At 40.9% G+C, this 25,236-nt stretch overlaps 2 protein-coding genes and 1 long non-coding RNA gene across 4 annotated transcripts; 1 reads left to right on the forward strand and 2 right to left on the reverse strand.

Moving 5' to 3' along the window:
• Positions 1-4,769: 4,769 nt before the first annotated feature.
• On the reverse strand, positions 4,770-11,169 carry LOC102223439 (importin-4-like). Its single transcript, XM_023326797.1, has 10 exons — positions 11,129-11,169; positions 10,926-11,053; positions 10,767-10,844; positions 10,604-10,661; positions 9,530-9,623; positions 8,333-8,526; positions 8,204-8,251; positions 7,953-8,078; positions 4,981-5,025; positions 4,770-4,865 (listed from the first exon to the last, which is right to left on the reverse strand). Exons 1-10 carry the CDS (start codon positions 11,162-11,164, stop codon positions 4,770-4,772), a joined length of 903 nt encoding a protein of 300 aa, XP_023182565.1. The 5' UTR covers positions 11,165-11,169.
• A 290-nt stretch (positions 11,170-11,459) lies between these two features.
• Positions 11,460-11,974, reverse strand: LOC111606215. Its single transcript, XR_002751964.1, has 3 exons — positions 11,866-11,974; positions 11,649-11,762; positions 11,460-11,540 (listed from the first exon to the last, which is right to left on the reverse strand). It is a non-coding gene; the product is annotated as an uncharacterized LOC111606215 (long non-coding RNA).
• Positions 11,975-13,516: 1,542 nt separating this feature from the next.
• snx16 (sorting nexin 16) lies at positions 13,517-23,698 on the forward strand. 2 transcript variants are annotated; one of them, XM_023326275.1, is made up of 9 exons: positions 13,517-13,673; positions 14,826-15,345; positions 15,745-15,831; positions 16,947-17,095; positions 17,280-17,349; positions 18,108-18,244; positions 18,328-18,444; positions 19,907-19,949; positions 22,580-22,662. In XM_023326275.1, the coding sequence occupies exons 2-8, from the start codon at positions 14,950-14,952 to the stop codon at positions 19,923-19,925; spliced, it is 975 nt and encodes a 324-aa protein (XP_023182043.1). In that variant the 5' UTR covers positions 13,517-13,673; positions 14,826-14,949; the 3' UTR covers positions 19,926-19,949; positions 22,580-22,662. The 2 variants fall into 2 exon arrangements, with proteins under 2 accessions (XP_023182043.1, XP_023182041.1); XM_023326273.1 differs by lacking the exon at positions 19,907-19,949 and having other exon boundaries at positions 22,580-23,698.
• Positions 23,699-25,236: the final 1,538 nt, after the last annotated feature.

A 25,236-nucleotide genomic window follows, 5' to 3' on the forward strand; every position in this document is an offset into this window, starting at 1 on the left:
ATAGGTGGTAGAAATTGTTCTTGTTTATCGCTTTGCTGTTCAATTATGGTTTCATGTTTAGGTTTTTCCACAGCAATATAATTTTCTACCTTTGCCTCTTCGCTCTTCATGGATTCCTTCAAATCCTCGTGTTTCTTCTGCAAATCCTCGCGATTCTTCTTCTCCCTGTAGTATTTGTTCTTACACTGATTCACTTGTTCTGTGAGTTTTTTTATATTATCTTGATCCTGATCCCTGTTTTCTGTTAGTGCCTGTATTTCACCATTTAAGGCTTTAATTTCGTCCTTCATCTTTCTGACATCCGATTCAAACCTTTTTTTCTCATTCCTGTCTTCTTGCTGTTGATGTAAAGCTTTTTGGCGTCGTAAGGCTAAGAGCTCAGACTGGTTCTCTGCATGTTCCTTCTGCAGTTCATTCATCTCTTGTTCTTTCTTCATCAAATGATTTACTAATCTCCTGCGTCTCAGTTTTTCCTCCATAAATGCTGGTCCACATAACGTCAGCTGAGCTAAAAGCTGTTGATCAGGTTTTATAATCACTTTCTCTGCTGGAGGTGTTGAAAATTTCTTCATAAGAGCTTTCTTTTCTTCCGCTGCTTTGTCCAACTGCCTTTCTAGATGCTCTATTTTGCCCTCAAGTCGTGTGGATCTGTCTTTGTGGTGTGTAACCTCCTTCTTCAAAATGCCAATATCGTTCATTTTCTGGAACAGCTCAAACTCCAGTCTCTTCACTTCATCTTGATATCTGTCAATTGTCTTTTGGTCCGCTGTGCATCGAGACTCCACTGCATCTATTCCTTTTGAAATATTATCCACCTCCTGTCTTGATTCCCTCTTGAGTTTAGTTAAAGATGTTTGCAACTCTTTGACTTTCTTTTGGTAGCTTTCATTTTCAGCCCTCAACTGATTCCTGTGGGAAATATGGTTCTCGATCTCTCGTTGTAACTTCGGGATTGTCTTCTCTTTCAGGTTCCTGTTTTGTCTGTAAGACTCCTTTAGCTCTTGAGTGAGCAAATCATTATTTGTATTTAGATGCTCAATTTGTTCCTGAGCTATTCCCAACTGTTTTTCCAATTCATCCTCCCTTCCCAGCATTGCACCAATGTCTTTCATCCTTTGTATCCAATCCAGGACCACAAAGGCCAATTCCTCTCTAGTCATTTGGTTGACTTCGTCTTTGTTTAATGCATGAGGTGTAACTGCCGACATGTTGACTGTTCGATCGATCTATCAGAAAAGCTACGAAAAAATTCAATGTTAAATCCACTGTGGAAAAACCAACGTCCGAGCTGCTGCTTGACTTCTGCAAGTTTGATTCAGACGCTGGATATTCAAGGCATCTGTTCCTTATGATGTCATAAGGGACAGATCATTATGTCCCTTATGACATCATAACACTTTGACATCATCAGATTACATTAGTGGAATAATGTCATGTATGCCATGTTGCCAGGCAACAGCAAAGCCAGCTCACTTCCCACCATATTCCTGGGAGGCTTACTGTGTGTAACAGGTGGCACCATTAGGTGGCGCTCCCTCCACAGCCTGAGCCTCCATAAAAGGGAAGCTGGGAGGGTGGTGGCCAAGTGTCAATTTCCTGTGTGTGTGACCAGGTGTGTGTTTGCTGGCTGTGGCAGGTTTGGAGGAAAACGATTTTAAATTGATCCTCTTAAATAAGTTTGTCCTGATGTGGTGTTTTTATACAGGGCCGCATTATAAAAACGGTGGCAGCGTTACCTGGGCGTGTGGTTGTTCCACATACATTTGTCTCTTTTAGTCAGATTGAATTGTATGTAGTTGTTTTTTTATATTGCTTTTATCTGGTAGGGCTGCACCAGATCTACTACACCAAGTTTGGCTTGTTTATGTGATGCCGTGTTTTTAATGTGTACTAGATTGACTTGATTAAAGTGATTTAATAATAAGCTTTAATCATTTTGGTTTTTACAGTTTTATCACTGCTGCCTGATCTGCCAGTCCACCGGCCGGTGTTATAGATTAACTGGTGGCTAAATTAACTGGTGGTGGCATCTGGAAGTAGCAGATGTTTGTGTGGGCGTGGCTTTTTAGGACCCCTTTACAGAACCAGGAAGTAAACCATGTGATAAGTTGCAAAAATACTCTCCGAATCCGTAAGACATCCATTAAGATCTCGGGAATAACTAATTAAAAACAATTTTATTGGTCTAACATGGTATGTTGCCTCCCCCCCACCTTTTAAAAAAGAAATTAATCTGCAAAATCACCAAGACAGGTAAATTACGCAGAACCTGTCCTGATTTCTGTATTGCTTCAGAGGTTGAAACTCGTCAAAGGAAGATCGAAAGATGCCATAAATAGATCTCAAAGCAAAGATTAATCCCTGAAAGCCAACATAAGTGTTGAAGAGCCATGGGATTAAAAATAAAATGTTTAAAAGGATCGACTGGCTGTGTTGTTTTTCACATCTCCCTCATATTGTATATTTCAATTAGATATCCACAGAAACCATAGCGAAATCTTTTTAAACACTGTTTTTGTAACATGCTATCATTTGTTTATAATTATAGAGTTGAGAGTTGAGTTCCTAATTCACTTAAAGGAGACATGGCAACCGCAGATCTATGTGAAAGTGTCATTTCGTCTTCGTTGTCGATACTTTTCTGGTAATTTAACTAAACATCTTTATTCTTTTCATGAAGTGACTCTTAACACTCAACCATAAGAGACAACGCTGAAAAAAACAATTGTCTTATATACTTTTTCATGAGAAACGGGTTTAAAATCTTCACTCAAGCGGAGATTCTGAAAGTGTCACCATATAATCCAGGTTTGCCTTTTAAAGCGCGAGGTGTCCGTTAGATCGGAACCTATAACAGGTTGGATCAGTGGACTTCCGTCGGCCGATATAGTTTAGTGGATAAAACGGCGCTCTGGTACGAGTTCGGTTAGAGATGTCGTCAGATTTATTGGATCAGTTTATTTTATTGTCTAAAAAATAAAATAAAATTCACTTGTTGCCAACGTTTTGGAGGTAATATCGTTTAACAGGTTTGCCTGGCAAACTTTTAACTAAGGATTTTGCGAAATTACTAAATTGCAAAGCTTTGCATCTGCAGCCCTGTTGAGGTGCAAACGAAATAATGTGGCTTCCATTAAATGAGCAAGAAATTAGTTTGCATGATATCAGAACTGTTTATGTTTATTGACATCCTTGCAGAACATGTCAGTCAATATAAGACAGAGAAGATGTAAAATAATCGTCAGTACTCCAACGATGCTGGGTGATGGTAGAAATTCTCACAGTCTCCTCTTGAAGTGTGGTATATTTTGATGATATTTCAATATATTCTTGAATATTCCTTCACATACAACGCATTTGAAGAGATCATAGAGAAAGAGACATTTTCTAATCCGTTTGTTTACGTTTTGATCAGGAAACGACACAGCCACCTACATTTTTACAAACGTCTGCGTTGAGGGCCCCGTTTGACTGTCACTAGTTAATTCAAGTGTTAATGCGGCTCGTTTTGTTTTTAAGTTTCTTTCCCCTCGTCACCAGCCTGCAAACTGGTTCCCAGTAGAGAACACAGACAAATACCCTAGATGTGGCTCATAATCTGTTGGTGGTATCTGACAGTAATGTAGGAACGTTTATTATTATAATTTTGGCGCGTCAATTTGGATATTCACCACCAACTACAACATTGACTGTTAACTTTATATCATTTAGATGAGATTTTATTGCAGTATAACTTATCAACATTACTTGACATTCCTCTCTATTTGGACACGTAAATACCACAAGCAACACCATCAGGTATATGTGATTTAAATTTGATTAAATATGATGACACCAACCTCATCGTTTAGCGACACTTACTGTGAGTGGTGTCGCTAAAAAAAAAAAAAAAAGAAGAAAGTTCAGAAACAGTGCTGTTGCATTGCAGGATCTGAGCCAAAAACACACACTAGGCTGCAAGTGTTAAGCAAATCACATTACAGGTACTTGAGAGTCAATTCCAATGCTTTTCAGAGCTGGTTTCTGCAAAAAGCAGAAACCTTCCACTTATTGTGGCTGTCTCGTGTTAATGTCATGAGATGAAATTAATTTATTCTGGTGAACCTGAACGCGAATGGGATTGTCGTATCTTTAAAATGATAGCTGCACAAATGAAAATGTTTGCTGCACAAACCAGCACAAACGTAGCTGAGTTAATTGACACCCATTTCGTCTGATTTGAAGAAGGTGGTGGTGGTGGTGGTGGGGGGGGGGCTGGTTGACCTTTGATGACCTCTAAAAACATTTCTTTATATCTTTAAAATGATAGCGAAAATTTTTGCTGCACAAACGTAGCACAAACGTTTGACACCAATTTTGTCTGATTTGAAGAAGGTGGGCGGGCCAACTTCACTCAGGTTCTGGACATGCTCAAATGCATAACCAGATCAGTGCGCTGAATGCTGCGCTGTAGAAACGTATTTTGAAACATAATTTTCACGCGCAACATTAAACACATCTGCTTCAAATGGGATTTATAGTAAAGTTTTGAAGACCGTTTTGTCACACAAGTAGCATTTTTCAACAGGCATCAACACAGCCACCTACAATTTAGAAACATCTGCGGTGCGCATAGGTTTCAACCAGTTAATTTAGCCACCAGTTCATCTGTAACACCGGTCCGGAAACAGAGAAACGTTTAAAAACGGCTCGGAACCAGTTTGGTAGAAAGAGTTAAAACTCACCCGCTGAAGTTTGGACCGCTAGATTCAGTCCAGGACTCAAGGGAACTATTTCCACTTCCGGTTTCTGACCAACAGCTGTTTCTGTGTCCGCATGCGCAGGGTCTCTGCCGGTGAGGCGTTCAGGTGTTTAATGAGGATCAGCTGAAGGAGAGGAAGCAAAGCAGCCGCAGGAGAACGGCTTCAAGAATGTTGAGTTCACAGATAAAACTGCTCCCAAATACCAGCCTTAGAAATTCAGCGTTTGTTCAGACCGCACAGGGTGGGACTGGTCCTGGTCCCGGTCCCGGTCCCGGTCCTGGTCCTGTTGGGTTCCAGCTCAGGAAGGAGCTAAAGGCAAAGAAACTGCAGAGAAAATATCTAAAATGGCTTCGGAGGGAGAAGAACAGTTACCATTCCTTCTGGGAGAGGGGAGAATTAAAAAAAAAAATCTTTTTTAAAGAGTAAAGAAATGGCAGCCAATCAAGTGTGAGGATATGATCACACCTTAGGGATTTCTATGTCCTACAGAACCCCCTCCAATATCTCTTTGCATTTTTAATGGTTCTCCATACATTGGCTTTTAATGTCTTATACTCAGTCAGATTCTGTTATTTCTTTTTAATAATTTCTAAACGTAATTGCTTCCGTTGCTTAGTTGTTTATTAATATTATTTTTTGAAATAATGTATTTGGAAGTAAAGCACTGGCGGAATACCACAACATTTTCTAAGTAATATTTCTAATTGCTTAAAGAAGTAATTATTTTAATCCCAAATTCTTCCCTGCGAAATAAGTGCATGCATTTCAATCATTAGACCTCCTTAGCACATGATATTTATGAATTGTTTCATTTTATATTGCTTATGTTCATGAAAATGTTGGTTTTAAACAAATTTTAATCCTAAATTTAAAGTCTATATAATAGTAAGTCATCCTCATATAAAAATCTAATCAAAATTTAATATAATCTCATCCTCTTTGATTTTAATACAACCCATGTTATGTTATAATCAACAAGTCAAATTTTAATGTTGCTCCATCTGATTCTAATGCACTATTCATGTGTAGATTCATTTATTGTCTTATGCCCACTGCAAAGACAAAATATTGCCACATATTTTTGTCTACTTCTAGTTTAAACATTTGAAATAAGACACAACTAACTTACAAGTACCGTAACTTTTCAACAAGATATCGGAGCTTTTTTAAGTAAATAATTCCTACATTTTGATTAGAAAAAAAAGTGTCATTTCCACTGGCAGATCATTTCACCAAGACATTTTCCCCAGGTAATCTGACAGTGGAACTGCTACTTTTTTATAGCAATATGAAGGAATTGACTTAAAACAAACTTTTATATCGTGCTGGAAAGTCGTAAGTTAGTTTAGCCTTAATTCAAGTGTACTCCGATAGTTGCACTTGAAAATAGACCTAAAATACCAAAAAAATATGCATTCCTCTTGTAGCAGAGGTCTGGGAGCAAAAAAAATCTGGAGCGTTTTGTTTTTCTCCCCCACTCCAATAGTGGAGAACGTGATGGTGCCGTGAGAGGCTCATACACCAACCTCACATTCAGAGAGCAGACGACGAGATAAGGCGGCTGGCGTCTTTTCGTTACACACTGTCATAAATCTGTCATCCACAATGAACCTGAGGTCAGGTGTTGGCATTTTAATGCTTCTCGTCACCTGACATGTTCATCCAAAACACATGAATCACTTCGGCTCCGAGCGTTTACACCAGGGGTGTCAAACTCCAGTCCTCAAGGGCCGCAGTCCTGCAACTTTAGGTGTGCCTCTGCTGCATTACACCTGAATAGAGTAATTAGGTCATTAAGGCTCTGGAGAACTGATCTACACAAGGAGGAGGTAATTAATCCATTTCTATCCAGTGTTTTGTACCTGTGGCACATCTAAAAACTGCAGGACAGCGGCCCTGGAGGACTGGAGTTTGACACCTGTGGTTTACACTGTGACTGAAGAGACAAAAGGCCCATGCTTCCTGTATGTTGAGCTGCGGATAACTGACTCCTCTCCTGCCTGCATCGGTGAGAAGGCAAACACAAACTGATTTTCTGAAGCCTGTGGAGATGACCTTGACATTAGGCCTGGAAAACCGTCAGCCTGGGAATACCGAGGCTCAGGACCAATGTCACGAATCATGTCTGGTGCGTGACATAATAACTACCGTACAAAACAAAACTAGAATAAACAACAAGGAGTAGATTTATTGACAAAGTCAGAGTTGATATATTGGAAATTTTTGTGTGTTTTTTTTTTTTTTAAAATGCATTTTCAATTTTAAACATCACGTAACTACAAAGTTGACCAGATATGAAAGTTGCAATACGGTAGCTTTTGTGCAACTGTTTTATTTTTGTTTTATACTTTCTGCAACACGTAGGATCATAAGATGGGAGATGTGCAGCGTATACTGACAGGATAACTTACTGAGCAATAATAACCGTTTAAATCAGAAAACAGTCAGATTTCTTTGAGTGAATTCTAGTTTGTGAGGTGGTCTTAGACCACTAATGGTGTAAAACTACAAAGAGATCTCTGTATGAGTCAGTCTCTAACAGTCTCTACTTTGCATAAGATAATGAAAAAATAGGCACTTAACTGAGTTGAGAACGAAGCAAAGTTGAGAACGAAGCAAATATTTCGCTGTTCGTTTTCTGCCGCTGCAACTGTAGAATCAATAACACACTTATTATATATCATCTTTCTGCCACCAAGGTTTTTCAGTTATGCATAAAGCTAAACAACAGGCAGCAGACAAAGGAAGGGGACAACTGTAATACGACGCTGTCCACGTTTGCAGCTAGCGAGAAAACACTTTCTAAACCTTTAGAACACCTAATTGAAATTCAAGCATTTCCAAGGATTTCAAGCACTTCTGTGATCCCTGATTTAAGTATTTTTTCGAGATCTGGAAAAGTATAAAAAATAGAAAGCATTAAAATATTTATATTGCATTTCCATATTTTTATCCTTTACTGTATTCCGTGAATGCTGATTAATCTATTTGCCTCTCCATTGATGGATTTATCCATCCATCATATAATTCATGGAGGCCTTATTTTTTTATAAGGTGTCAATAATAATAAAACCACATTTTGCCAATACTAAATCTTTGACACCAGTAATTCCAAAACAACAACGTGTAGTGTGTCGTGGAAAGAGACGGATTTAAGTTCGCATCAGCCGAACTAATAATCGACATCTGCGTCAGCGTTCTTAGACTTACAGAGTTGCTCATGACGATAAGCAGTAGATCGTTAAGGTAAGGAGCAAACGTTTCTGCGGGAACGCTGGAGGTCACCAGGAGAATTCCTTTTTCTGCATGAAACTGGAGGAAATCATCAAACTCTGCCTGAAACAAAAACGCGGAAAGAGCGCAAACATTTGCACTTTATGTGAAATAAATTTTATACAAAAACTGAGGTATTATTCAACTATTTAATTCTAAACAGAGTGGAACATTGATAGTTGAAGTACCTGTTCTTCATCATCAACTTCGTCGGTGCTACTGTCTTGGCAAGCAGTCTAATGAAGAGAGGAAACACTTGGCTCTTGTAATTCTTTAATATCAAAACTTACTCCAGCCCTCCTGCTCCATCCCCTCACCTTTTTCTTCAGCACGTCTCGGAAGACGTTGCTGATCTCCTTGAGGTGTGAAGGGTTTCTGAACACTTCCTCCTTGCAGGGCTCGATCACGACATTCATGGCTTTCAGGACGACTAAGACGATGGACTGCTCCCGGTCCATCCGCACCGTCTCCACAAAGCACGGTATTACCATGTCCAGCAACTTCAACAAGGCTGATGAGCCCGAGAGTCAGGAGGGAAAGAAGAAGAACATGTTTTAATGTCGCTGGCTATTAATTATGAATTATTCATTGGGGCCTGCCCATAGCAATGCATAGGGAGAGCAGTGACTGACTTGCGAAGGCGATGTTTTAGCAATTTCAAAACAATTTTGAAATCGCCGTCACGCCCAGAAATATCGCCCTATCGGTATCAAACTCGGTCATGACATTGATACGAATGCCTGCTCCCGTAAAATGTTTTCGAAATCTCGCTAGTTTTCTGACAAGGTGCTTCAGAGCGAAATCGTGCGCCAGGGTAACTGACAGATCTCACAGATTCACTTCCATATATTTCTGGAAAATGTCTGAGCTCAGCGCACACCATCTTGGTCTCATCACTGCTATTACTGTGAGTGAGCTACAGATATGGATTGCGGTACTATCGGACACGACAAATAGCCCACCAATACGTTTCAAACGGATTTTGAATACATGTCTCGGTGCCTGAACGGGAAGGAGTTGTTCGGACTGCTTTTTTCATATAAACTGACTCGGTGTCTCACAACAATTGAATTCTTTGTGAATTTTTCTGCCGTAGGCGGTGCAGTAATATTACCTTGCATTATCTTTTTCTCTCAGGTCAGGTTAGCATTAGCCTAAAATAAGCTTTTAGCTATTTTTCTTACATATTAGCCATGTTTATGACACTGAATGTACAAAGTCAATCTAAGAAAACATTCTAATGATACCCCACATGATACTGACAGCATTTAGGCTTACATTAGCATTTGGCTAATTTTAGCTTACACACTAATTTTAACATACTGAATGGTGCAAGTCCATGCTAGTCAACATTCTTGTGATTCTCCTCATGTTATTGATTACATTGCAGCTTTCTTTAGCATTGTTGCTAATTTTTAGCATCAGAACGCTGGGTCCAAACAGATGGGCACACTTTGGCAGGCCCCGGTTGAATTTCTTCAGGAATTTTCTAGTTTAGTAATATCCTGTTTTACCCTGGTGGTTGGTCTCAGTCCAGACTTTGTGCTGAGTCTCACAGAACTGACCCAGAGCGCCCAGTGCTGCCCTGCGAACGTCCTTGTGGGGAAACTGGAGAGAACAAATTATGAGTGCTGTTCAGAGCAAATCCCCACAATGAAAACACAAAGCACACATTAGAAAAAGTACTGCTGGAGTTTTCTGCGACAGCAAATATTTCGCTGTTTGTTTTCTGCAGCTGCATCTGTAGACTCAATAGCACTGAGCGGGTGGTCAATAGCACACTCATTATATATCATCTTTCTGCCACTAAGTTTTTACAGTTATGCACAGGCAGCAAACAAAAGAAGGAGACAACTGTAATACAACGCTGTCCACGTTTGCAGCTAGCGAGACAACCTAAATCCCATTTTTAGATTGTTCTTAGCTACACTGAAAAAAAATAACTCTTTGGATGAACATTAAAAAAATCATGGAAAGGATTTCCACCTGATTACTTTGCTTTATTTCAGCATCATGTAATTGTGTTACTCCTATTTAAAGCAAATGTGTTAGGTCAACTTAATTTATTAAGGTTATTCCAATGTAAAGCAATTGTGTTGGCTCAACTTAATATATTATGGTTATTCTAATGTAAATAAAACGTGTTGGCTCAACTTAATATATTATGGTTATTCTAATGTAAATAAAACGTGTTGGCTCAACTTAATGTATTATGGTTATTCTAATTTAAATAAAATGAGTTGGCTCAACTTAATTTAGTCCCCAATAAAGAGACGCCTTATTGGGTGCAGAACAATAGGTTCCTGCCATTGCTTTGCATGGAGGCAGTGACTGTCTGTCAGTCCAGACAGTCCAGTCCAGTCAGTGACTTCACTGCTGCTCAGGCCAGTCACTGAGCAGCAGTCACTGCTCTCCTTATGCATTGTTATGGGCAGGCCCCAATTAGTTTGAGACATTTTTTCTTCTAATTAACCATGAATTAAAGTTTAAAAAGGTTATAAGCTACACTGGAACCATAAACTAGTGAACTGAATGCAACCAGTCAAACACATAGTGACCAGGCTGACCAAACATCTAGTGTGACTTACATCTCTCATCTCAAACACCTGCTGGAAGCTGGACTCCAGGAAAGGCTGGAAGGCGACGCTGCGATGAAAGCCCAGAGCAACAACAGGTGAATATTCCACAAGCAAGTTCTGGGAAAAAAATAAAACGAAATATTCAAAGCAGCAGAAAGTGAAAATGTGTTACCCTGTGCTTAAGGCGATCTTTCCCAGGGCTTCACAGATTTCCTTCTTCTCATCAATGTAGGCGTTTTCCACGCTGAACCTGCAACATGTGAAACAAAGCAGAATGACAACGATCTGTTTCTGACCAGCAGATATTATGCCATTATGTGGCAGAACCCACCCTGCAATCTCATGGATGTATTTCTCCAAGTCGTCTTCCAAAGAGTCCTCTTCGGTTTTTCCTCCTGCGTTGTTGCCGTTATCGTCGTCGTCGAGCAGGACGAAGGTCTTATCTTCGTCGAGGTGGGCCTAGAAATCAGTTTTCATAGTGGACTTCAGTTCAGAGAATACCCGCAGAGGGATGTGTGTGTGAACACTTTGTACCGTGATGCCTTCATTAGACTTCAGAGCGAGCTGCATCACAGTTGTTATGTCAGTGAGGTGGGGGATTAGGCTTTCGGGCGAGACGGTGGAGACAGCTGAATACAGACAATACCTGATTGTAAAGAAGGAGAAAACTCTTAGAAAGACACTTCCAGCACGAAAACTGTTCCCTCGGATTTTAGGTTTTTGGAGTTCAAGCAAAACCAAAGAGTGAATTTGGTTTATTTTAATGCATGCGGCGTTTGGTGTGGCTTAATAGCAGAGGCGAAAAAAAGAGAAAAGACATACGTGTATCGTCGCAGGTCAGTATCGTCAATTGTGTGGGTGAGGTTGAGGCTGAGTTGAATACATTCTTCAGCGAGAGGACTGGAGTCTTCCTTGCTGATCTTGGGGATCAGTGCAGTTAGCATGACTAAAAACAGGAACAAGTCGAGATTGTCATCGATATAACCTGGACAACGAGTTTGTCGTCGTCAGTTTTGGATTGAGAACTGAATTTAAAAAAATGTGGCTGATTTACTGAGGGACTGATTTTGCAGATGCCTCATCTCCTCTGTGGTGGCGATGAGAAAACCTTTCAGGCTTTCGATCACTGGAGGGAAATAGGGAACCAGCAACTCCTTGGCTGCATTAGCTGAGAACATAAAAGACGATAATGAAGAAGAAGACGTCGACCTGTTTTTTTGTAAGAGCCTTCTGGTTGCTTTCAGAAAGTTTGACTCTGAATAAATCCCCACCTATAGCACCTATAGCCGACACGGTCAGCTCTTTGATTTTCAGGTCTTCTGCATTCCTGAGGGCAGACAACATGGTCTCCATCAGGGTGGGGAGGTAGGGCTCAATATCAGATCCTGTTTAAAGAAAAAAAAAGTACATAAAGATTCCAGTTAATAAATTATTCCGTCAGGAAACTTTAAAAAAACAAATGTCAAGGTTAAATGTTAAATGTCTTTAACCTGAATTAATGTCGTGTTTTGATTGTTGATTCTATGTTGCTTGTCGTGTAATGTTGTGTTTTGATTGTTGATTCTATGTTGCTTTGTGTTTCTGTGTTTGATATGATGTGAAGCACTTTGAAATTTGAAATGCCTTGCTGCTGAAACGTGCTATACAAATAAAATTTGATTGATTGAGTGATTAATGCTATTTTATTTTATTTTTTTAAGTTGCGTTCTGATCCACACTCCATACCAGTAGGTGGCGGTAATGCACACCATTAAGTTGCTTGCCAACCGCCATTAAAAACAAAAAGAAAGAAAGAAAGAAAGATTAATGCTAATGCTATATCCACCGGAAGTTGTCGAACCCCACATCCGCTTTAAAACCCGAAAGTGTGAAAAAGGTCTGACTAGTTAAACTTAGTGTTTGTTTTTTTTTTTGTACCCTTCCAGGGGGTCTTTTTATGGGCTCTGGAGTCCCTTTTTACAAAGTAGGCTGACAGGAGAGGAGGGAAGACATGCGGTAAACGTCACCGGGTCCGGGAGTCGAACCCACGACAGCCGCCTCCAAATGTGGGTGGCGCTAACCCCTGCCACCACGGTACGCCCAAACTTAGTGTTGATGTGTGTATGACAGGCGTTTCTATCGGACAGTTAGAAATAACAGCTCGGGAGTTAGTTAGGTTAGCTAACTTAACGGTCGAAATCAAATGAAAACCGCGTATTTATGTCTACTGTCATAAATACTGTCACTTCTGTACAGTCAAAAGTGATGCCGTTGACTGTACTGTCAACCAGTGGCGTGTCTAGGCCCGTTAGGGGCGCTTTAGCACAGGTTGCCACCCTTCCCGTAAAATACGCAGTCGTCCCATATTTGGCCGTTAAATCGTATTGAACCGATACATAACTGCTGTTAGCAGTTATCTGGCTTTCCCTCGACACGAGCTATATATATATATATATATATATATATATATATATATATAAAAAGAGCTAGCTTCAGTTATTACCTGCTGTATAATGGCATTGTCAGGCTGTGTCAGCTGTAACAGGATTTGCTCGAGCTCTTCTATCGTCTTCATAGTTGCAATGAAAGTCCACTTGCTCTTTATGCGACAGTTAACTTGTACGTATCACTCAATGACACAGGAGCCGCTTTTCATTGGCTGATGCCCATTCTACGTAGTAGCGCGTGGGTTGCCATAGCAGCGGATTCTTCATCGTGTCCAGGTGCTCACACTGAAGTTACTGTTTCATTTGTGAAACAAAGCCAATTAATTAATGAGGTTATGTGACTTTTGAAAGGGTAAAATATGGAGCATTGTGTCATAGCAAACAGGAAGTGGCAACAGACGAAAAGTTTTCTGGTCAGAAATCACCTGTGTGTAACCCATGGTGCGTAAACTGTCCCGCCGTGGTAACACAGCGCCCCCGAGTGGTTGTCCTAAAATGTAACACTCGGATCGTTTTGAGAGCAATCAAGCTAACAGAGGCTTGGACGGGATGCGCCGGATAAACTGGAATACGACACGCCGGCATTTGCCTTTAATGTCCTGGTAAATAAAGCTGTAATTTAAAAGGAATGAAATTTCGCTTTGAAGCTGAAGGTGAGTCTCGTTTACTACGCGTGTCAGCGGTTCTCCACTCCAGCTATCCTTTGTAGCCTGCTAGCTTAAGGTGAGCACGATGAGTGTAGCTTATTTTCCCAGTCTTGTCAGAGAGATTGTAGGCACGCCGAACACTGTGCAAAGTGGCACCTTACCCGTTTAGTTGGCGTAGAGCTGCGTCAGGAAATTAGATTTTTACCACTTTTATGAAGTCATTTGAAAATGCTGCGTAATTCGGCATGAAGCTATTTAGACGAGTTGGCTCGCTTAGTTCGGGTTGTAATATCAACAACCTAGTATTCCCCATTGTGCAGTATTTTGGTTGGTAGTTGTGCCTGCCTTGACACTCAGATGAACTCGGAATAACTCTTTAACATTCCGCTGGAGGTAACACTGCTCACAAAATAACCTCCAATATGGAGAGAGTGATTATTTAATTGTCAAATAGTAGGATTAGTAGGATCGGTGTCATATTAGTTATGCTAACATACGAGTGTTTTGCTGACGCGTTGTACCGAGTCCTGTTTTCCAGGTCAGATATGCAATTAAATACCATGAAAGTGTTTTGTTAACTCTATTTACACCTTTCGGTTCAGTGCTGAACGTGTTCACACATCTACAAACATTTTAAGTCCAGGTCAGTCATGTAGGCAGGTCACATGTTATGCTTTTTATTTGCAGACTTCCCCTATGGAAGTCCAACAGTGTCCGGAATTCAATTAATAAGTTTATTATTTGAGTGATTTTAAAATTATGATAATAAAACTGGGTAATATGATTCATTAAGTATATTATGAATTTATTATTGCAATGGTTTATATATATATATATATATTAAAACAAAAACAAGTATGTATTATTTATTTTATTGTTAATTTTTTTCATGGTCATATTCTGCAAAAAAAAACAACAAGATTTTTCAAACATTTATTCTTCAAAAACCAAAATTTCAATTTGATAACCTTGATTTATTGCCCAGCCCTATCGTATTGTAAAATTATTGAATTGTAAATGACATGCGGTACATAATAATTCATCTGATGCCCTTAATGCCACAAGTAGAGCATAGCAACCACATTTCAAGCAATGTGAAGTCTTCTTTGTCGTTTATTTAGTTAAAGACATGAAAATACTTTCGTACTGCGTCTTCAGGGTGAATGTCGTCCTGTCGAGCTGAACGCCGCTGTTAGACCCTGCCATCGTACGAAACTACTGAGGGCAGCCAACGTCTGCGTTGGTGTGAAACGCCTCGGCTTCCAGCGCCAAACTCAGGGAGATGGCTTCACCCTTCGTGCCTGTCCCCGTCCCCATGTCCGGCGGCAGGCTGAGGCGGCCGCAGCGTGCCGCATCTCTCGGGAGCGTCTCCAGCGGCTCCGAGTCCTCGTGCACCATCACCAGGTCGGCGGGGGACGAGCGGGGTCGGACCGGCGGGGGGTCGGGATCGCAGCGGCAGTCGCGATGCGCGGACAGAGCCAACCGTAGCCAGACGCCCCCGCCGCCGCAGAGCCCCGTGACCCGGGCCAGGGTGAACGGGACGCTGGAGGCGTCCGTCCAGTACTCGACTTGCCCTCGCTCCATGTCGGACCCCGCCGGGAGCCAGCAGGCGGAGGAGAGGCCGATCACCCCGACCGTGCTGGGGTACGAGGTCATGGAGGAGAGAGCCAAGTTCACGGTAACAACCTGAAGATGTGATTGCTTAGCAACTGCTGTGATGGAGGCCTTTTACTGATGATCAGTCTGACTGTACCAGGGGGGTCCAAACTCTCCAGCTCAAAAATTCTCGCAGGTCAAAAAACAAGTTCATTTTTGAAAACCGAAACCACAAGTTTTTGTTTTTTTACTAGGGATGCACCCAAATCCACTCATGTCAATTCTGATATCCGCGGTTTAGTATCACTGTAGAGACAACTGTGAAGATACAAATTCTCTTTCACTCCTAATAACCAGAGCATTTTAAATGTTGTGTTGCGAGTAAGAATTGTGTGTCATGAATTGACCGCTATGCTAACATCTTTTCATTTTATTTCACACGTCGCTACATGCTTAGAGCTTTGAGTTTCATTTTCTGCAGGTGTACAAGCTCCTGGTGAGGAAGAGTCAAGACGAGAACTGGGTCGTGTTTAGAAGATACACCGACTTCTCCAGACTCAACGACAAGGTGCTTTTGATTATCTATTCTTATTTATTTTCGTAATAAATTTTTATTATTTTATTTTTTTTGTGCCTCCATGCAGCCGTCCCAGGTGTCCTGGACGTTTTCCGGTCCAATCTTTGTTATCTCGCGCTGGTGTTTGCAAACACTTTGTCATCCGGCTGCTTTCTCTTTTGGGCGTGCGGTGAAAGCGGTCAGAGCTGCACAAAGAAGCTTTCTGTTCCCACACAGCCAGCAGGCCCGAGCCCACAAGGTGGACGGCGCTCTCACGGCTCGGGGAAGGAATGCTTGATACAGATTACATAGGCAGAAAATATAGAGGCCTTTGGCGGCCATCCATGCTGGTCCGTGCACATTCTTTCAGATTAAAGATAGGTCAGAATGTCCGTCTTCTCTGCTTTTTTAAAAATCTTTTTCATGAGACGCCTCCAAAAATCCTGCGGTATTTCCAGCTTCTGAAGTGTCACTGTTTACACCGATCATTTCTGAATGGTTTTGTAATAAGTGTCATGTTTTACTTTGTTTTTCACTGTTTTATTATACACACAGTTTGATTACATTGTGTGAGCTGCTTAGCCTGTGAGGTTGTTTTTTGGATCCTGATATTTATCAGCCTCTGGATTCTTTAGGTAAAATGAGAAACTTAAGTATTTAGTTGTTGAGGCTTGTAGGTTTTCCATGAAATAACCCAATCAGAGCAGCCAAGTGGAATGTGTTAATGTGTAAAACGACTCACAGTTTATCCCACTGTATAAGGTTTACATTTAGTAAATGATCACTAGCTAACGCAACTTTTCATGTCAAAGGAGGAAATTGAGTCGTTTCCTAGTTTGTCTTCCTTTGGAAAACTCGATCTCCCAGTGAAGCTGAGGATAATAGTAGAGATCATGTCAGGTTTGTTCTCAACTACAATGGCTGTCTCTGAATGGAGGGTGGACCCTGCTTGTTGAAACTTTAAAAATGTATATATATATATATATATATCAGGTACTTTTGTCGAAAGCAACTTATCACATTTACTGACAAAACTGCACAGGGTTATTGGTCATTTTTCCTGTAAAGTTGTTACTTTATGTAAGTTTTATACTATTTTTGTTCTCTGTGTGTCTTTTCCCCTCCAGCTAAAGGAAATGTTCCCCGGCTTCCGACTCTCTTTGCCTCCTAAGAGGTGGTTTAAAGACAACTACAACAGCGACTTCCTGGAGGACCGGCAGCTGGGGCTGCAGGCATTTTTGCAGAACTTGGTTGCACACAAAGACATCGTCCACTGGTACTTAGAAAAACTGTATTAGTCGACGCTGCTGGTTCAGCTCTTTGTCCGTGTATCGCAACTTAACAGAAAGTCAGCGTCCATATTTGATGCAAACGGTCTTTAATATCATTTTATCACTGATTTGTTAAAAAAAAAAAAAAATCAAGCATGGTTCTGTTTTTGTGCTTGCGCTCTTTGACAGCCTTCCAGTGAGGGAGTTTTTGTGCCTCGATGATCCTCCTGGGCCTTTTGACAGCCTTGAGGAGAGCAGGGTAAGCATTCACAGAGCTAGTTGTTCCTCTTCTCAATCAATGGAAGCAGTGTAATAATAAGCCTGACGGATAATCCAGTAATAACCATCATTTTGATGGGAACTCTCTATACAAACAGACAACAAACGGGAATCTATTTTTAGAGATGCACTGATCCGATATTAATATCTGGTAAGAGTGCCCTGGTACAACTCTTTCACTTCTGATACGATACTGATATCGCAGCTTTGAGTATTGGCTGATACCGATATTGACTTGATAGGATATCAGCACAATCAGGTGTACTTTTATTAGTTATTTTGTTGTGTGGAATATTAGAAAGGGCTTGGTCAAGCGATATTACTCCGATACTCACATTTTGGCTGATATCAGACCAATTTTCGACATCGGTATCAGATTGGAACAGGACTGGAGTAGTCCTTCTGGTGTTTCTGAAGTTATATTCTTCATATATTTAGACCTTACTGCATTTTTGAGCTGCTTTAGTCATATTTGCTGGGATTATTTTTGACAGACTCCCCCCGTGTTATGTAACAGAGTGGGTTGGAAAAGAAGCACAAGGCATAAAACGGCAAAAGGATTATACAGACAGTAGTGCGTAATTGCGGAACGGACAAGAAATAATGCGCTATTTCTCAAAGGAAAAAACAAGAAAGAGAACGTGTGTTGTGCATTTGTATTCAGCCCCTAGTTTTTATTTGCTAAAACAAACTTTGTGTCAGTATGTCATACATTAAAGTTTTTTCCCCTCCCTTCAGGTGTTCTGTGAGACGCTGGAGGAAAGCAACTACCGCCTGCAGAAGGAGCTGCTGGAGAAGCAGAAAGAGATCGACTCTCTGAAGAGGAAGCTGGAGGAAAAGGAGCAGACCATCCTGATGCTGGAGAAGCACGCCAAGTCAGTAGACCAAACATCGCCTTACTGATATTTACAGTGGGTTTTTATTGACCCGGTCACTCGTGGATGTGTGATCGTTGCAGCGGAGGAAGCCCGGGGTCTCCCTGCGGTCTGTCGGCTCAGGGAAGCGAGAGCAGTGCAGACGCCGACGTGGAGTCGTCTGCAGCAGAGGCGGATCAGGACACGCCCGACGACACGGGGTAAAGCACACACCCAAACAGCAAATATTATTTAGATACATGAGCAGATACTCCACCCTAATTCACAGGTGTTGAACTTAACTTCTCTGCTAAACTTTCGACTTTATTCAATTTAAAACAAATGATCCGAAATGTTATGTCAAATTTGTGAATTGAAGCTTCACGTTGGATTCTTGCCTTGCATTTTGGTCACTTTTTATTCCTTTAACAATTTGTCACCTCGCAGGGGCCGAGCATTACTCAGAGAAGCAGCCGAGAAAGAGGCCCTAGTTTCATCAGAGTAGCTATTGATTGCAAACAAGACTGATTAGAGTTGAGTTCTTAAAAGCATTCCCTGCTATGGCGAAAGCATAAATAATACAGTAATCCAATCTGACGGGGAGGAAAATTGTGATTTTATTATGTCCATAAAAGTTACTGAACATAATTCTGTTTACATTTGTCCCAGTGATATTTACAATGAAGGGACAAGTACATTTAAAGGGAGCTTTTGAAGGACGGCCAGAAATGAAGTGCGTAGAATCGCGTTCTTTCACATTCAGCAGGAAAATAAAGACATTCAGAAACAGTACTGATGATCTTGTCTGCTGGTTTACAGTGAAAAATACAAAATATGTTAAAAAATGTAAAGGCTCTCAGATTTTAATTGTGATTATTCACGATTAATCTCGATTATTGAAATAATAATCAACTTGGTCAGTAATAGATTAATGACTGAGTTTATATAGACTCAAAAAAAGGCTGTTTGCTGAAGGAACAACGTACCAAGCCAAAACTGTGCAAAAAATACTTACATTTTGCTTTTAAGATGAAAAAACTCCTTTGGTTTGTAAATATGTTCTACCCAAAACTCCTCGAGCACCATAGTAGAGGACTGCTATACTGTTGCATTTAAAATGTTTGCTTATCTAAAGTAAACATTTTACTTTAAATAAGTAAAATGTTTATTTTGTTATTTAATAAAGGAGCTGAATTATTTATTAGCATCTTTTAATGTATTTCTAATATTGTATAAAAAAAAAATCCTTAAGTGGATTTTAAGCTAAAAGTCTGCAGGCTGTGCCAATATTTTGTCCGATTAATCGTCAGAATAATTGATAGAATAATTCATTACTAAAAGAATCGTTGGTTCCAGCCATAAACAGAGCCATAAACCAAAGATGGAAGCATTTGGCAACACGCTCCTCCACAGCTGTGAGTGAAGGAACGTGTACAGGGAGTTTCACCCTCTCTGTGCCTCTTTTGCAGTCAAATTTGGGGAAATGTGTCTGAAATATGAGAGAAATCTGGGCTTCGATCTGGATAAATCAGGGCCTGTTCGTCAAGAGCGAACATGATCTCAAAACCAGGCGCTCCGCGATTAGAAGAGTCTAATCAGTAATTATTATTAGCGCTCTAGTTATTTTCTAGTCTTTAAAGTGTTCCTGTTTGTGATGATTTCTTTCCCCTGGATATTTCACAGCAGGGCAGCTCCGGTCTGAAAGCACAGCGTCTTTACTCGTCAGGTATTATGAAAGCTAACTCAACGGGCTGAACTGCAGCATTCTTACTAGTAACACTCATCCCATCACCTGTGCTATAAAGGTGTTCTGTTACGTGTTGTCAGAGTGTTCAAAGCTGCTTTTTTTCCCCTCCTCCACGTCTCTCTCTACAAGTCTTGCATGCTAAATGTGCCGCTAACTTTGGCGTCTCTCCTGTCTAATGGCTGAAGATGATCTGTCGGTGTTGCTGTGGAAACGTAATTTCTTGTGTTTTTGCTTGTTTTCTCACAGTATAATGACTTGAAACAATTAAGTGTGACAAAAAGGCAAAAAAAATCAAATCTGTAAGCAGGGAGGAAGTAGTCCTTCACAGCTCTGTACATGTTACTTATTTAGAAGTAACATCTATGATGTTGACGCTGGGATGAGTTTCTTTTCACCGTAGCAAGTTCAGGTGTCTCCTCCCTCACATGGTTACTTTCTTTCGTGATGGACCTGATGACACATTTCAAAGCCCAGTGTTTTACCTCCTGAGACTCGGCAGCCGATGTTTAGAGTAGAAACATCGCTGCCGGCCACAGAAATGCTTTGGATAGAGGTGTCACAATACCTGGCTGATTGCAAGGCTTTCATGTGATGTGTTGAGGAAACGTAAGAAGACTCGACCCCCCAGCAGTGGTGTGGATTCATCGTGCGGCCATGTCCGGTGCCTTTCCAACCTTTATGGACATATTTGGACCTTTTCCAGTAATAGCTACTCAGCGCAGCTCGACTCTGTTACAAGGGTTTTCCACTAGCCAGCATTCAGTCGGGTTAAAAACGCAATGTCTAAAGACTGCCGGTCACTGATAACTTTTTACACTCTTTTTTTTTTTTTTTTCCTCCTGTGTTTTCTGGCTCTCTTCTTTATGGAGTAAAAAAAAAGAAGAAGAAAAAAAGCTGCATGTGGTTCAACAGAGCTTTTATGTCACCATTGTAGCATTGTCTGTATTGTGTACAGATCACTTTGTGCTATTTTTCGGACTGTAGGACCGCATAGCTATATGACGGCCCCACCGAATAGAGCTAGAACTCAGTGTTAATGGAAAACCACTAGCGGTTCACCATTTGTAGTTTTTGGAAGTCTGATTCTGATTTCGGCCAATACCGATTTTGTTTTTGTCTGAAAAGTCACTAAACAAGAATAAGAATACCTTTATTAGACCCTCAGTGGGAGCGGGAGTAGATCTTGTCCTCAGGAATAAAAAACAAACAAACATCACAAGACACGGGCATCATAATAATAATGTTGCCATGGTGGCAACCTTAGCAACCTTGCTATCTGCGCATGTGCAGATGTGACCTGGTCTATCAGTCAGCCCTCTCTGATGGCAGAGAAAAAGGGGACAGTGGCGGATTTTCAGACCTTTGCAAAATGTAGATAATATCGGTTTCACGTGCACATATCGGACGATGGCTGAAAATTCAGCAAATCGGCACTGAGTAGAGTTGAGCTGAGACAAGCCGCGCTGCTAGCTGCTAGCTGGAAAAGGTCCGTCATGTTGTACAACTAACACGTTCGCCGACTGCTTCTCACACAGTGGTGTGTGTGTGTGTTGACTGTGTGCGTCTCTTTCGGTGGCTGTCTCGTAACTCAGGCTGTTCTGCAGGTGCTTGCAAAAGTACAGTATTTGCACCCCTTGAACTTTTCCTCATTTTGTCGCCTTCCAGCAGACTTCAATGAACTTGTGCTGGACATAATTAAAGATATATGTTTTATCTGCCATAGTGCAGATGTCATATGAGTTCCCATTACTCTTTAATATAATTTCATTCACAAAGTTGATATTTTAGTGAACAATGTGAGCAAACGGCATCATGGAGACGAAGGCACACAAGCGACCACGGCAGGAAGAAAGTTGCATAGACGTTTAAACCAGGTTTAGGTATAAAACATAAAAGTTTGAATATCTGAAAAGGAAAACGTTTTTACAACTGTAAGCCCACCAAGACATGGTGGCCAGGCAAAAAGAGCGCCAGTCAGAGAAGCAGCCAGGAAGCTGCTGGAGCTGCAGAGATCCAGGCGTCAGGTGAGACAGTCTGTTGACAGGAAATCACTTCGCAAAACGTACAAAATGTCGTATGTGGCAAAAATCAACAACACACTTCACTCTGAAGGGAGGCTTCCTGCTGTAAAATACAGTGTTGATTGAAGCATGTTTATGGTTTAGAGCGGCCCTGTCAAAGTCCAGAGCAACAACCAGACGAGAATGGAAAGGTTTGGATCTTCCTGAGAAAAGGCAAAAACATTCAGCCTGCCTAAGGTCAAAAATGTAAGGTGAACAAACTTGCACTAACACTATTGGCTGAATCTAAATTTCATCACACTTTTCAGATTTTTACTGTGAAAAGATTGAAGTCATCTATAATTTTATTTCCACGTCACAATTGAGTAAGTCTTTTACATAAAATCCCAATAAATGACATTAATTATGCCATGACAAAATGCGGAAAAGTCAAAGTTTTATGAATACATCTGCAAAGCACCACCTCTTTTTTCTTGTCCCCATGTGTTTTTTTTCTCTCTACAACAATATCAGTCTGTCATTTCTGGTGTTAAACCTTACGTTATTTTCAATGAGAAGTGAAGTAAACTGTGTGTTTTGTCTCGGCAGTGGCAGGTGTCGGCTCCAGCCGGTGCGGTCCGCCGCCTGTTGGTGCGGCCCGGCGCTCGGCACCTCTCCTCCGGTCATCCAGGTCACTCAGCTGTTCCACAAGAACACTTGAAGCCCAACCCCAAGCCTTTTCTTTTTTTCCTCCCGCTCCCCTCCGTCGTACAATTGGCTTCGACTTTCACGTCACTTCGCCTTCCTCCATCTTTCAGGCTGGAACTGCTGTTTGACCTCAGAGGGGGCAGAGCTCGACCCGATGCACGGAGAGGAAATAGTTTCACACCAACACCACTTGTGGGTTATCCAACCCGGCACCTGAAACACTTTATAAAACCTGACAACCTCAAGACGAAGAGCCGATCCGGGTCGCTCTCTAACCTGCTCCTGCTTCTTGCCAGGTCGAGTTTGTTATAATTTTGCCTCCGGAAAGCGTGGCTCCGACGAAACTTGAAGGCTCGACGACTTTCAGTACCGACAATCGACAACAAAAGTAACCACCGACATCCCTGGACGTTCGTTGCCTTTTTGAGAAGACAGCTTCTCCAAACTGAGAAACAGCACCCCCTTGTGGCTTTCTGAGCAGATGTACCCAGGTGGCTTTTGTCACGGTCGATATCCAGGTACTTTGTGCTCCCACTGACTGTTATCGGTGTAAACAAATCGTCGGTTTGCATTGTGAAGCCAACATTCCCTCTTGTTTTAAGTGCCAAGTGTGGTTTGAAAGCGTCAATGAATCAAGATGGAGACATGAGATGCAATAGCTGATACGTACACAAATCATTTCATAACTAAATAGAAGAAAGAAAAAAAACTGACATCGGATTCCTGTCTTGTTAGTAGCTGCAGTCATTGTTTAGTAATGTAGGTACACTACAAAAAAAAATCTCAAGAGTATTTTTGGTCTAGATTCCAGTGCAAATATCTTAGTTTTGTTTTATTTCAAGTGTACTGGCATGCAGGTAACATATCAGCAAAAAATATAGGTTTGTTATAAGTCAAAAATTCATTTATATGAGTGGAAAAAGGACTAGTCCCACATATAACCATTACTTTTTCACCAATATTAGGAAATTACTGGCTTTAAACAAGCTCCTACATCTTGCTGAAAAGTTACTTTTACCTTATTTCAAGTGAAATGAGACATTTGCACTAAAAACTAGACCAAAAACACTTGGTAATATTCAGTGTTTTTTTTGCAGTGTAACACTAGAAGACCATTTCAGACAGTTTACTTCCATACATCTACATGTTAACTTGCAGCTTTGTGTTTGAGCTGTGGAAGATTTTACATCAACACACGTGCACTTTAAGATACTGGACTCTAGATTATTGCAATTTCCGTAAAAATAATTTGCTATGTACACTTGATGTATTTAATTTACTCAACACTAAGTCCGATTTTTAAATTTTTTTTTTTTTTTTTACTTCCCAACCATCACAGTTGACATCAGGTTGTTCAGGTGACTTGATCGGCCAAGTGACCGCGAGTTAAAACTACAAGAGAACGATTGTGTTGAGCCAAGACTTAGCGAAGAGCAGCCCATGTTTTACATTGCAAATGGTGCTAATTAACTTAAAAGCTCTGAAGCAGGAAACGCTTATCTGAAAACGTCACGCCCAGACTGTTCCTGGCGAACACGTCACCCACACAAGCCATACTTTTTTCTTCTTTTTTTTTTCAACCCAGGCAACTCCGGAGAGGCAGACGCATCTGTGGCTTTCACTCTTTAATCGTTGTTTAATGAGGGGGGGGGCTGAGCAGCTGATGGTGTCTCACGCTCGGCCTGGAACGGCTCGGGTCTTGCACTTTATGGATGACTGGCGAAGCTTAACAACCGCTCGGATGTGGTTTTCACTCTTTCTAAGAAGGCCACATGCCTTTTTGATCACTACAAGCCGATTTGGTTTCCGACGGGGTCTAAAATGGTAATATTTAGTTTGTGATCTGTGCCGCTCTGGATATTTGCCTCTTGCAATCATTAAGTGCCTTGAAGGATTGTGTTGTTGTTTTCTTAGCTTTTCTTCTGATGAGTTGGGATTGCTTTATAGATTTATGCAGGACATGAAACATATCCTCTCTCTCCCTCCCTGTGATGGAAAGGTTTTAAATAACACTCGTGTGTATATATATATATATATTGTTGTTTTGAATAGACATGTTTTTGTAATATTACACAAATTGAATCTTAGCTTATTTACACCTGTAGTTTCACTTTAAAAATATATAAACATATATGCGAACAACAAGATCCAAACTATGAAAAGGATACTGTAGACACTGTAACACACGCTGCTTATCATGTAAAAAATTTAATATTCACATGATTAAAGAGGGAGTAACGTATTGAACACACCTACCTTTGTTTTCTGCTTTCTTATGTTTAAAGTCGGTGTTACCACGGCAATAAATGGTACCAGGTTTCTGTGAAATAAAATTTTGGATCTATCTGCTGTGAAGATGTTGTGATTTAAGACTTTTTAAGGGGATGGGGGGGGGGAAGACGCTTCCTAAACGTTCTAATTATTTAATGTGGAAAAATAGGCTCTCGTTACTCATAATGATTACTTTTCAGCTCTTAATTTCCCAAAGTGCCGCTTTATTGCTGCGAGCCGTTCACTCGATTAGCGTTTTTTGTTGTGGATCGCTTATATGGGACCCA

The sequence above is a fragment of the Xiphophorus maculatus genome, chromosome 21, assembly GCF_002775205.1.
Source record: "Xiphophorus maculatus strain JP 163 A chromosome 21, X_maculatus-5.0-male, whole genome shotgun sequence".
Taxonomy (NCBI): Eukaryota; Metazoa; Chordata; class Actinopteri; order Cyprinodontiformes; family Poeciliidae; genus Xiphophorus; species Xiphophorus maculatus.

What these genes read in the sequence shown, in the direction of transcription:
- snx16 (XM_023326273.1), top strand. Translation starts at nt 14,950, where the DNA reads ATGGCTTCACCCTTCGTGCCTGTCCCCGTCCCCATGTCCGGCGGCAGG. An exon ending in ACAGCCTTGAGGAGAGCAGG is followed by an intron (nt 17,350 to 18,107) that starts GTAAGCATTCAC and finishes CCCTCCCTTCAG; the next exon opens with GTGTTCTGTGAGACGCTGGA. An exon ending in ATGCTGGAGAAGCACGCCAA is followed by an intron (nt 18,245 to 18,327) that starts GTCAGTAGACCA and finishes TGATCGTTGCAG; the next exon opens with CGGAGGAAGCCCGGGGTCTC.
- LOC102223439 (XM_023326797.1), bottom strand. Translation starts at nt 11,164, where the DNA reads ATGCAGCTCGCTCTGAAGTCTAATGAAGGCATCACG. An exon ending in AGTCTAATGAAGGCATCACG is followed by an intron (nt 11,054 to 11,128) that starts GTACAAAGTGTT and finishes ACTGATTTCTAG; the next exon opens with GCCCACCTCGACGAAGATAA. An exon ending in TACATCCATGAGATTGCAGG is followed by an intron (nt 10,845 to 10,925) that starts GTGGGTTCTGCC and finishes CACATGTTGCAG; the next exon opens with GTTCAGCGTGGAAAACGCCT.